The sequence below is a fragment of the Perissodus microlepis genome, chromosome 19 (genome assembly GCF_051167445.1).
Source record: "Perissodus microlepis isolate ML-2025 ecotype Zambia chromosome 19, ASM5116744v1, whole genome shotgun sequence".
NCBI lineage: Eukaryota > Metazoa > Chordata > Actinopteri > Cichliformes > Cichlidae > Perissodus > Perissodus microlepis.
This window is the reverse complement of record NC_140479.1, coordinates 19,576,418-19,589,992: the sequence shown is the minus strand read 5'-3', so window position 1 is coordinate 19,589,992 and position 13,575 is coordinate 19,576,418. Positions and strand designations below refer to the sequence as shown.

The following is a 13,575-nucleotide window of genomic DNA, read 5'->3' as shown; positions in this document are numbered from 1 at the left end:
TGGGCTCAAACACATAGGGCTGGCGCAGAGCGGGAAAAAAAGCTCATGTATACCCAGCAAATTGAAGAGCTTTTAATTGGGATTTGGAGTGCCCTCAAATCAGAAAAACAAACAGACAGAAGCAATAACACTCACTTCTTCCTAAGCACTGAGAGGATGCTTCCTGTGCCTTCATGGCCAATCAGCCAAGAGATGTAGTGGAGAGGCTTCACTCTGACGAAAATGAAAAGTAGAAACAAAAAAACATTGATGCAATCCATCTACAATCAGGGGAAAAGCATGGTATCTTTTGACTGACCCAATTCTATATTTATATAAAGAGACATCAATGCAAATCAAATACATGCATGGGGAAAAAAACAAAACAAAAGAATTTGATGAAATTTCTCTCAAGAGATGGAGAGCATTGAGTGACTCTATATTTGTTGTATATGTTCTCCATGGCGCTCACCTGTAGTATTTCTCCTGAGGAGGAAGAGCCCAGGTGATATTCAGTGCATGAACTTTCCCGACGGGGACAACTGTGAATGCAAACAGGTGGAGAAACACCATCAAGCACCTGAATCAAACAGACACTTGGCCTGGAGAAGTAAACCTGACATCAACAGAAAAAGCAAATGGAACCACTGATTTTTTGATTCAGAGCTCTTTCCTCTTTCTGTTACATATATTTTAAATAAAACTGCATAAAGGCAGCCTATTTTGCATGCTCTTATTTTCGTATGCTAACATTAAACTCTGCCAATTACTCCCAACTGTTCAGTCATCTATAACACTCCGTTTCCACTATTCTTGGGTCTGTATGTCAGTGATAAATGATAACCCCATTAATGTCATCAAAATTGCTTGTCTAAGAAAGTGGATAAACTGAGCATCAGCAACAAGTCCCTGTACACAATAAAAAATATTTGTACATTCTACTCATTTTCAGTTTTAACTATGTGAAAAACTACTTTAGTAGAGTCCACAAATAAAAATATGGAGCTGGAAATGAGAACAACAAGTCCCCTTTAAAACTGCAATTTGAATCAGCTTGACAGCCTCGAGTAACTCGTCTCAGCTGACATATTACACATTCTGGTCCTCAGCGGCTCTTTTGAATACATCCGGACTCATTATAAATGTCTTATATGCATCATCACAGGGACTGAGTGAAAGCTGTTTTGGGATTAGTGTCACTTCAAGATGTGAAGTGAATTATTTCTTTGTGCTCAATAACTAGCCAGTTGGCTAATAAGCAGAGAAGCAAAGGATTTCACAGGATGTGTCCCGATCATGTCAGGGCTTCTACTGGCCCAAATGTAGAAGGCAGTAATGGATCCAATGTGCTTGTTCTAAATAAATGGTCTGAAACTGGATATGAGATTTTAAATGAGACAGTATGTTTTTATTAATGATGACAAACTACTCTGGAGATCCCGGGCTACAAGTCATTGATCTATGGAGGACCCAAAGGTCCAACTTTGAGAACCACTACTTACATAACCTGTTAGGGCTTATTTATATGTGGGAACCTGCAGTTCACCAGATGTGCTTGGAGATATCCGGTAAGGTGTATCAGTACCTCTGTAGAGCTTGCTGAAAGCCGTTGTGTCAAAAGGATCCAGCATATCAGAGAAATCTGGCTTGGGCAAACCACTATAAACACAAAAACAATACCATCACTTAAACAGTTCCAAGACGTAATTAAAGCGACTTCAACCCACCCTTATGTTTTAAGTAACATAGAAAACAGTTAATGGAAAAGGTTTCAAGTATAAGATTGAGGATGGATGTCTCCAATTACTGTTTACACAATCGAGGAAGTAATAGCACATTATTTCTGTCAGGCAGAGCTATAAAATCCTTTCATTCATTTAAAGCTTGATGAAAATTAATTAAATTCATCTAAAGAAGTTAAAGTCACTTCAGGCAATTTTACAAGGATAGATGTGAACATGTGGAAATGTAATCCTTTAATTGAAATGAAAGCCTTAAAAACTGGAGGTTATGTGGTTTTTATGTGTATAACAGTGACTCTGATTCACTAAAAAAAGGTTCTGCAATGACTCATAAAGCATACGGAAGCTGTGCAGCAAAAAAAAACAAACATAAAAAAAAAAAAACCCACTAATTCAGCTCAGCTCTGCTTTAGGGAGAAGAGATCCCTTCCAGGTGCATCATTTTGAAGAAGAAAAAAAAGCATCTGAGATGAAGAAAGCGGAGAAAGAGATGGTAAAAAGGCTTGACATTTACATTTGAGCAAAGGATATTGAGACTCAATCTATATAGCGCCAGCTTCTCATCACAGCAACTGAGAGCCTCTTCTTGAATACTCACTTGTTAGGCACCTTGCTGAAGATCTCTCTGACCCACTCCTCCAGAGTGTCCAGCTTCTCTAAAGGACGCAGTGAGTGAAGGAGGATAAATTAGAGTTTGAGTGTGTTTCAATTATTCTGGCTGAAAACAACTGAGATTTGGGGAGAAGTCAGTGCAGTAACGAAACATACTAAAATGCCTTCTTTAAAAGAAACTATGTTACAGTGTGGCTTTACATGCTTTAATTTAATGCTAAAATGTAAATGAAAATTCACGACTTTCTGTGTTTCCAACTAAATAAGGTAGAGACTCGTTTTTAATTATTGCTAATGCAAACAAACTAAAAGCCTACATTTAGAGCTTTTACATTATTGTATAATGAGATGCAGCTTTTGTATTTTGCATTGCAGCGTTTTTTACAAACATTTTAATGTATAGCATGGTTAATTTAATTGTGACAGCTTTTTCCTATGCATGTTTCAAATTACTAAATGGAAGTCAAAGTTGTTTTTCAAGGCTACAGTACATAATTTTAATTCAATAACAAAGGAGCAATTGTTTACAATGTTCTTCTTTATTCTTTATCCCTTCTTTTGTGCCAAGTCAACAGTCAGTTCACACTGTTGCCTCCCAGCAATATGGTTACTGGTTCGATTTGCCAGCCAGCTGGGGCCTTTCTGTGCTCTCTCTACGCTTCTATGAGTTCTCTCCGGGTACTCTGGCTTCCTCACACAGTCCAAAGACATGCTTGTTAACTGGTGATTCTAAATTGGTTGTAGGTTTGAATTTGAGCATGAATGGTCGTCTGTTTCTCTGTGTTGGCCCTGCAACAGGCTGGCAACCTCGCCCTATGACAGCTAGGATGAGCACCAACTCCCCTGTGACTCTGAACCAGATAAGCAGTCGAGAAAATAGATGCATGGATGGACTCTTTAATGAAAAATGATGTAAAAACCAGGTAGGATTGTTCAGCTGGGCTTCAAAACAGATGTTTCCCCTTGCTGATATGGAAGCTCCTAAAAACAGCTTTTTCAGGCAACACTGATCAATATTATAAGCAAAAATCCTTTGGCCTATAGGTTGAAAAAGTTTAACCGCACTCTCTGGTCAGATGCCTGAGGTTAATTTCACCTCTGAACACAACCAGAATGATTAGTGCAATGTAGTAACATCATAATGACCTAATGCACACAGGTGCAGACATATATTACTGCACCAAGCAACTCAAAGCGCTAGAGGTGAACAAAAAATTGAAGCGAGCGAAGAGAAAAAAAAAAAGGTGCGATTTTATGAATATTATAAAACCTTGCAAGGAAAGGTGTTTGCAATCTTCAGCAGTTTGATGCTTCATCATTTTCCAACAGAAATGATGGTTATAAATATTTCCGGTCGTTTTACTCCAATTAGCGATCTACTATAACACCTTTGCATCCCTCTACACTGGCAGAATCTTAGACGACAAAAGAGGTGCAACATGAGTGAATTTTACTGAGGGCGAGTAAGTGTTTCATGAGGACGGCATTTCTCAGCACCAAATGTCAACACTTCATCATTTTACTTGTATGCTGTAGTTAATTAGCTGAGTGATATTTTCTGTGAAACCAAGAAAATACATCAGATACTTTGTATGTGACTTTGTTTTGAATAATACAGCAATTCGAGCTGATTCAGGAATGATTATCTACAGTTGGCTGAACATGGATGAAGTGGATCCTTATTAGAGATAATGATCATCTGAATTTTTGATTAATCCACAGATTGCTTTTTCAATGAATCGGTTCGTTTGGTGTATGAAATTATTGAAACAAATTACATTTCTGTCAATCTACTAATCGGCTAGTTCTTGATGCATAATAAATGGGAATGATTTTCCTGACCTTTTGACTGCACAGCCAGAGTCATGTAGTGGGCAGAGTAGTATTTCTTCCAGAAGGCACGCAGCCGCTTATACACATTGATCTTCATTCTTTTGGGCTCCTGCTTCAGTGTCTCCGCATTCCCTGGTATTGTGACAAGTTAACAATCAAGTGACAAACATAATACATGACAGAGAGGAGCCCTAACACATGCAGGGATATAAGAAGGCAGGTAAACTGGTGCAGGTTTCAGCTCTCCTGTTTGTTATTGCTGAACATACCCCAAGGAGGCCCTGCATGTATTATTTGTCCCAGCAGTTGTTTTTACTAACTCACCCCAGCAGAACTTGCCCATAGGGTGTCCAGGTTTGGCCAGACTGCCAAATAGCATCTCCTTCCTGTGGGAGTCAGATGGCTTAGCCAGCTGGTACTCTGATAGACAGACGGAGGGACACAGGAAAAGGTAAGATGGGACAAAAAGACAAATGTCTATGGTGATAAAAAGAGCTCTGCGCAGAAAATGCACTAAAACACTTTATATGAACCAGGATTAATTTCTCAGAATGCAGGAGTGATGCACATAGGCAACAAGACCCACCACTGTCAACAGCCTCCACTTCCCTGTCAATGGCATCCCGAATCATTAGGGGGCAGATGAAGAACTGTGCCCACCTGACAACAACAGGACAAAGCGGTAATGTTCAGAAGCAGACAGAGCACAGATCAGACATAAACATTTACATGTAGATGGACGCACATGACAAACAACATCCAATATATATCCAAGTGCGCACCATGATCCACACTACATCTATCGGCCTCTGAGATCTGAATATATGACATTCAATTTTCACTATTCTTACTTCATATCACTTACTTTATACATCCACACTGTTTAGATTGAACTAAACCCATAATTTAACTAAAACATGGAGCGACATCAGACATACCAGTGGTTTAAATTTAACTTTAAAGTTTGAAGTTATTACTAAAAGAGGATTTAGGCATAATTTAAATTAAAAGTGGCAGTGTCCAAAAGCATTTCCTTTGTCTCCTACTTGCCACTATAATTACCAGGTAAATGTGTCCCTTTGATTCACCCATTCAGTTTATGAATTCAGCTTGCTAAGCAAATTTGATATGGTTAGCTGATAACTTGCCACACCACCCTCTGATCAAAATAAGGTAATTTCTGGAAATATTTGGACACAATGGTTTAATGGCAGTCAAAACTGCAATAGTGAGGTTTCAAAATGTAGGTCCACAAACCCATGGATGATGTCTCGGTGGCTATTTCCACAAAGCAAAAATATTAGGACTGAAGAGTAAAAGCGAGCGCTAACAGGGAATATGCCTGTAACATGCCACACATTTTCACAATATAATCATCACGTCTGCTAGAACTTTCCTTTGGTAAATTATGCTTTAGCATGTTAAGTGCCTTACCTTTTGGATTAGACCATAGATTTTCCCTTATAGCCTCTATGAGTCTTTGGTTTCAGCCTAGTTACTAATTGTTAATTGTTCTAACTTGTCTCCGTTGCTTCATATGAGTTTATATTCTCCTTTTTCTTGTTTCTGTCTTGTGTTTACCTGTAAATCCTCACCACCTCGTAAGGATGACTGCTCGAAAAATAAGATAACAACCAAAAAACGAAAAAGCCCAACTGACTCCTAACCTGTCAAGAGCCTCTTTGAAGTTTTTCCTCTGAATGTCAAACTGGAAGATGGTCCTCTCACAGTCCGTGGAGGCATTGTCGCTCCCACCGTGCTTCTTGAGGAAAGCATCAAAGCCGTTTTCTGATGGATACTTCTCACTGCCCATGAACACCACTAGGCGACAACGAAATCACAGTAAGGGTGAAAAGAGAGAAGGGATTACAAATCATCAAAAAAAAAGGAATCCAAAGAAAATAATCTATTAAAGCTACTTGCACGATGTGTCTTTTGTGGTTTTCTTATTTATGTGGACAATGAGACAAATGCAGACAATAACACATCACATTTCTGGCTCAGCTTTAATAGAATTTTGATAACTCTGTCTCAGATGAAGCCGCGTGCATAACTCTAAATAGTGCCGGGAATATTTGGTGACAGCATGAGAAAAGGTTTCCTTTCAGAATGATCATTTGGAAACAATGCTCAACAATCACAATTGGTAGAGGAGACAGATAGCAATTTCTCTGCTGACAGTAGCATCAATAGATTGGATTGCAATTCTGAAGTTATGTGGCATTTTGTGCAAGCCTAGCTTTTTTTTTTTTTTTCCCCCAACTGAAAAATATCTTGCTTGCTTCCTCATAGTGAATGCAGTGATTTCTTGCCTTATTCTTGTAGATGAGGTAAAGTTAATCTGCCGACAAGGCAAGGCAGACATTAACCCACAGGCCCCAGATTTCCAGAAGCCCCAAAACCCCACGAACAGCGTAGCATCACTTGGTTGGTAGTAAATTAATTATTTACACCTCACATTCTAAGACTTTCCTTGTGCAGGAATACATTAATTTTTGCTTATATTATGTATAGGAGTTTAGAAAAAAGGGACATTCAGTAGGAGAAAGCTGCAAATGTTCAAAAGCAACTGGTATACAACAATCTTTGCTGGATTGTTTGCTGTTTACTGTATCTTGGGATACATTATTATGCATTCTATGTAGTGAATGGGCATTTGTAAGTGATGAGTTAGATGCATAATGCACAGAGAGCAGGCAGAAAAGTGGGTCAAATGGAGCCTGAAAACTAATTTTTTGCCCTGTGGCCCCACAGTGGGTGGATCTGGTCCCTCTGGAGATGGATATTCTGGGAAATGTCACATATTGTTAACTGATACTGAACGAGACAAAATAGGCTAAGAGGCACACTAAATAATTAAAACAAACTACACAAGGATGCATTTAAAATTAGGATGTGTGATAGGAAACATTGAAAACATATCTGAGGATGTATCTGGGGACGGAGAAACCACTGAATTAAAGAACAATGAAAACTTTTTTTAAAAAAAGATGACAATACTTGTCTTCTGGATTAATTACTCACTGTGTTCCAGAAAGTGAGCTAGGCCGGGGAGATCGCTGGGGTCACTGAAGCTGCCCACACCAACACACAACGCTGCCGCAGACTGAAACACAGGATATCGAGGCATATCTGAGTCTGGCATTGCACTTCAGGGAAAACTTGAATGATACTCTGTTTATCTTGCTGCCAAAAAAGGCCATAAAGACAGAAACCAATGTAATAAAGTACTGAGACGCAGGCCACAAAATTGTTGAGTTTGATAGTTTTATGGCCTTAGCTGACAATATCGAAAACTAATCTTATCTTTTAAATGCCAAAAGCAATATATGAATAGAACTTTCAGGTACAGACATGTTTAAAGTAGTGTTAGCTCCTGATGCTTACTGTACTGGGGTAGTTCTGATTTATCTAATACTAGGCATTAGTGGAGACCCTCCAATCATCCACCATCTGAAACAAGCCCATATAACACCTCTGATGCATAAGGTAAGGTAAAGATGCAACAACAATGCAGAGAAAACAGAAAACCCCAACAATCACATGACCCCCTATGAGCAAGCGCTTTAGCCACAGTGGGAAGGAAAAACTAAATTTTAACAGGAAGAAACATCCAGCATAATCATGCTCGGGGTAGAGCAGCCATCTGCCACGACTGGTTGGCATGAGGGGAGGAAGACAAGACAACGACAAGCTGTAGACGAGAGCCAGAGAATAATAATAATAATAATAACTAATGATTAAATGCAGAGAGGTGCATAAGCGCATATATGTATATGGCTCAGAGACCAGCCACATACGTAGTTTGCTAAAGGTAGAGGAACTGAGAAATCATAGGGATTTGCACGTCATAAGTGCAAATATTCATTCATCTCTCCACCTACAGACTCAAAATTTAAACCATCACAACTATTTTTTATCATTTGAGAAGGCGTGCCTTTGCCAAGAAGTGAAAATACAAAGGAAAGAAACACCTCGATCACCTCCTGAAATTAAGTCAAGGATTTAACACACCCAACCTAACACAGTGCATTAACATGCTTATTCATTCCGATATTGTCGCAATTACTTATTATCAGCAGATTAGACATGCGAACCTCACATCTACAGAGAGCTGTCAACAACAACATCCAGCTAGCATTAGTCTTGTTTTCTAAAGCTCACACTTTGATAAAGACTTTGATTACATTCTCACATCATATGACGGTTTATTCGTCAACTGCCCCAATCCAACAAAGTTAGAGCCACTTCAAAGAAAGTTAACAGCAGCTAATAGCAGCTAACAGAGACCAACAGGAGCTTCACTGACTCATCGATTTGTATCGGACTCCTTTCACGAAGTTTTACAGCCTCCTCCAGAGTAAATAGATGTAGACACCTGGCGTATTGACAGCTGAGGTAAACAGAGGACCGACACCCTATACTCACTGCAGATGAACCCCAGCAAGGGTTGTCTGTCTTACAGCGGCCACTGTAGCTAAGATTATACACTTGAATCGGGAGTGGAAAGAAAACAGAATTCAGTAGATTGCAATCTACTGACATCTAGTGGTAAGATTTTACACATTGTAGCTTTAAGCCAACTTTCTCGTCATTGGTTCGTATCTGCAAAAGGAGGTTTGAACATCAGGTGGGTGGAGCTTCTGAGCGTTGAGATATCCACGCCAACTTTTATGTTATTAAAATACTTTTTAAATGTGCAATATTGCCATTGTTTTGACAGTGAGTACTGCAGGGCGTGAGCAAAGTCTTTCTACTTTAAAGCTTGTAAAAAATCAAACTTGTCTTTATTTTCTTAGAAGAGATAATGATAAAACTAAAGTGTGTTTTTTAAAGTATTTTGTTGACTCTATTTGCCTGTAGGGGATTTTCACAAGCTTCACTGAAGAGCTATGTGCCACACTGCTAGATCTCTTGCGCCTCTTTTGCGTTACCCCACCATGGAAAATTTTCTAGATCCACCACTGATCATATATAAAAACAGCTGTCTGAAACAAAGCATTTAATGCCGTCTCAAGCCTGAGCACATACCCTGAACTCTAAATATTTGAAACTCTGGCTGTATTTCATTAGAGTATTAGCCACTGTAACATATGGCAGAAAATATAGAAGAGCATAAAAGATGCACCTTAAATAGTTTGTGGCGTAATGGTGTCAATTTGTTTTTTTACATTATTTCAAACAGTGTAGTTTTACAAAACATAAATAAAGTCTATATGAAATGCTCTTGTTTCCTGTACCTGTTTCTCTGCATTTCCTTTCTTCTTTTTCCCCTCATTGCAATCATCTTCATCATCGATGCCCTCATCTTCGTCATCTTCCTCAGACCCATCCTCTGATCCATCTTCAGATTCATCATCGTCCTCCTCTTCTTCTTCACCTTCATCTGACTCTCCATCTTCTGTCGGTCCACTGTAATCTGAGATGAGCAGAGCTCGCAGCCCGTTTTCTAACACAATGTACCTGAGGAGAGTGAAGTCAAAGGTGAGATAACACAAGGAGAAGCACTGTGGTATCAATTGAGTTTTAGAGCCTTCACTGCTTTTTCTTAACAGCTTAACAGTTATCCCTTTGCAGATTGTATCTTATACCCTTTCAGCCCATCTTGTGCTGTGCTTTTTCACAGCAAATATTCCATCCATGCCCCACAGAGGCCTGAGGCACTGGTCTGTGCTTAAAGCATGAAATCATCCCATCAGACTACAATAATATTGCACTGATCCAGCTGAATGGGAGGCTCAATATCATTTTTGGATCTGGGTTAGTGGATCTGGGTCGTTTTGTCAGCACTTTCACAGTCATGAATGCAGAACTTTAGCAAGATGTATTTCATTACACATGAAATCCTATTAATACCTTCGAGTGAGAATAACATACATAATAGAACAGATAAATCATGTAACTTTTCCTTTTTTTTAAAACAGTATAATGAATTATTTAAATCCTCATGGGAATCTGGTAGGAATGCTTGACTGTGCGGTAGAAGAGTTTGGTTTTTTTACCTGTACTGTTTGGGGTCACTGGGTGATTTGATGATCTCTCTGTCACCGACATTATCCTCAGCTTCCCCCCCTCTTCCCGAGTCCCCGGCAGCCTGAATTTCCTCCCGGGACGCCGGCTCTGTAGCTTCTGCTGAAGCTCCCACTTGGACCGAGCCCGGAGAGTCAACCGCCGGGGCGTTTCTTGACTTGTTTGTTTGCGGCATCCTCGGCAGAGATGACGAGACTCTGGCACTGCAGGCTGACAGCCAGGGGCGACCACAAACAACAGGACAAGTCGCTGTCAACGGCAATTTACTCCTTAGCGCGGCAGCACACCGTGTAAGTCTGGACAGAGCAATGATGAAGACCTGACATACGAGTGTGGGGGAGAAAAAACAAAGCTAAAGTTCAGCGCTCTGCGTCTAAAACAACACAGATTAACCAAGACTCTCGCTGTGGCGTGGGCCTATAGATGTGAAACTGACCTGTCACACACATATAGACACACACAACACCGGCTAGCTAGCGCCCACAATACAGCTATTCATACAACTGTCTGGTGGTTTCGCTCTATTCAGCTGGATGTCAGCTAAAATCTGACCCTGTCTCACCAGCCCGCAGCGAAACCTGAACCTATCATCTCACAGACCACCAAGAGCAAGTGGACATTTGAGAGGAAACACGAGTGAGAGAGGAAGGATTTAATGTTAACAAGCCGTGTCTGGTTCTGTTGGAAGTCTGTTTGACACAAACGAAATAGAGCCGGAGTGTTTATTTTTTAATCTACTTCTTCTTCTTTTTTTTCTTTTTAGAAATACTTCACGAAGCCGGTCAAAAACAATGAAGCCATACCTCTCTCTGCCGACAGCAGAAGGGCCTCGGTGCCTGCGAATGTCCCCCACAGCAACAACGAGTGCTGTGATTTGCTGAGAGGAAGACGCGCTGAACTATGACGGCCGGTGATTGGCTCTAGAGACAAGGAGGCGTGGTTTGGGTGTCAACACGTGTGCGCTGAGCAGTCAGGAGCGGTTACGTTGTAACAAGCTTCAGGCCCTGGACGGGCAACGACAGGCAGCCACCTGGATGCAAACAGACATCTGTTTATGATTATGACCAATAGATTAATAATATATCTTACCGGCCGCTTGTCATAACAGGTAAATGTCTTAGTTTCTCATCTCCTCATGCAACATGAACTCTCAGAGCTCTTTGAAGTGAATGCTGTCTTGTCAGCTAGTGACATAATAATAGTATCTGTACTTCAGAAAAACTGCCTCACCACACAGGTTGCACTTGTGAAGTCTTCACATATGGATCATTGGGTTAGGGACCACTAGGTGGCAGGCACAGGCCACGGGGGATAGGGGGGCGGGGGGGATTTACTCCAGATCCTTGAGGTTTATCTAGCTTTAAGACTTCCATTAGAGGACTATCCTTTAGTGTTGTTTTCATCAAATGCCAAGAGCTTTTAAGATGTGCATTAATGCATTCAGCACATTTGCAGGGAGATATTTACCACAACAGATGAGAAGATAACAAGAGGGGGGAGAAAAAAAAGTTTTATTTCCCCACATTACAGCATTTGGGTATGTTAACAAAAATACCTAAAGTGAGGGTTTACTGAATTAGTCTAATATACCTTTACTTCAAATGTTATGTCATAGTCAAAGAGTTAAAAGCATCATCCTATGAATAAGCCACGTTGACATTTGTCCAGCGCTCCTCCTCAGCCTTCACTCAGCAGCGTGTTGGCATTTCCCCCCCTCCGCTGTGCCAATATGTCCTCCCCCTCACTCACCAACTCTCTCTTTTCCTCCCTGTCTGAAGCCAATCTGATTTGCCCCTGGGCTTCTGTCGGCAGAAAGAGGTGATAAACACCGCAACCATGACAACCGGCGAGCCAGACACACGCCTGAGTTCCTGGATCCTAATGGCTTCACTTGGCATCCTCTCCTCTTTTAATTCATCAGGTCCGGCCTTCACCTGAGCTGATATTAAGGCTCTCTGGACAGATGAAGGCGCCGTGATTCCGCTACACTTTGAGCTCTCTCATCCAGTCTTTTAAGATAATAGTCTATCAGCTTGTGAGATGAAACAGTGTTAACACTAAAGCATGCACACTGCTTTAATTAGACCTCAGGAATTAGTCACTGAATAAATATTTCCTCTGGATAGTATTAACGCAAATGCAGGAATATTGATTCTTCTGACAGCGATTTTCACAAACAAATCCTACTGATCACTAATGGAGCCTCTGTGAAAACACTGTGACTGGGACAAGGCATGTGAGCACAAAGCGATTGCTCACCCAAAATTGCAAGGCTGTGGTAATAGCAAGGATAAGCACCGTATTAGAAACTCTGTGAAAGTGCCTTTACGTGTGTCTCCATGCGAAAACTTTCAGAGCAAAAATGGCAGGCTTGAGCTGGTGATCGATTGGACGGGCGTCCACAGACTGTGAACCTCACCTTTAACGCTAACACACATGGCCTTTTCCTGGTAAAATATATTGTATTAGTTTGGCTGCAACGTGAGCCATCATAATTTTCCGCCTTTTTTTGGTCCCTCTGTATGACTGAGCCCAAATTGAAGTTCACATCGGGCACCTCAGGCCTCCCCCGAAAAATGTGTCTGCGTGAAAATGGAATGTAGAATGCAGCCAGCTGAATCAACATAGGTAATATGAATGTGTCCCCCTCGGACACCTTCCTTGAGTCACGGGAAGCAGCAGCAGCAGCCTTTACCTTAAGACTCTGAGAGGGCAAGGTTCCCATAGCAACTGATTTGAATCCTAATTAAAACAAGAGATTTGATTAATTAGTTCAATGATGTGTGTGTGTGTGTGAGAATGTGTGTGTGGCATGACTGTTTGCATGTGTGTGGGAGTCTGCATGTTCTCGTGAGTCACGGTGTATCTCGTGTGTAAATGAGGATGGGGAGGGGTGGTGTTATATATGCCTATACGTGTGTGTTTATGTGTGTGTTCGTGAGCCCGTGAGTAATCCTTTGAATCACTGCCGTGTCTCCAGCATGTGTGCGTGTGTGTGTGTGTGTTATGTCTCCCGGGAGGCTTGTCCTTGCCTGCAGTACTACTGTGTGAATCAGAGGGGAGGCCTTTGGAGTTGCCCTCTGCTTTAATCTGGAGCTAATGACAGAACCACCTGCCCTCCTGGCCATCCTCCCCCTCCTTCCAAATACCTATTCCGTCTATCTGTTGGCTCCCCCTTGCACTCCCCCCTTTACATGTTCAGCCAACCCTCACAACCTTACCCAAAATGCTCACTGTCTCCCTTCCACCCGCCTCCCACACTCAGCTTGTTTTATTCCCTTTTTCGCTCCTTCTGTCCCTCTTCTCTTTCACTTGCTTTCCACATCCTGCCACAGAGTGCATGATACTTCTGCCTGCATCTCTGATTGCCTCATCGCAT

The 13,575-nt window shown here is 41.2% G+C and overlaps 1 protein-coding gene across 3 annotated transcripts in view; it reads right to left on the bottom strand.

Moving 5' to 3' along the window:
* LOC146365880 (nardilysin-like) overlaps nt 1-11,102 on the bottom strand; it is a 34,368-nt gene extending 23,266 nt beyond the window's left edge. Inside the window, exons 1-12 of one of the 3 annotated variants that reach the window (XM_084914473.1) lie at nt 11,000-11,102; nt 10,169-10,515; nt 9,407-9,629; nt 7,191-7,272; nt 5,834-5,987; nt 4,753-4,826; nt 4,491-4,586; nt 4,176-4,298; nt 2,320-2,377; nt 1,565-1,638; nt 452-521; nt 136-213 (exon numbers count right to left, since the gene is read on the bottom strand). In XM_084914473.1, the coding sequence (XP_084770599.1) occupies nt 136-213; nt 452-521; nt 1,565-1,638; nt 2,320-2,377; nt 4,176-4,298; nt 4,491-4,586; nt 4,753-4,826; nt 5,834-5,987; nt 7,191-7,272; nt 9,407-9,629; nt 10,169-10,371 (1,235 nt within the window). In that variant the 5' untranslated portion in view covers nt 10,372-10,515; nt 11,000-11,102. The other 2 variants (XM_084914472.1, XM_084914471.1) reach the window with 2 other exon arrangements.
* Between the last annotated feature and the right edge of the window lie 2,473 nt (nt 11,103-13,575).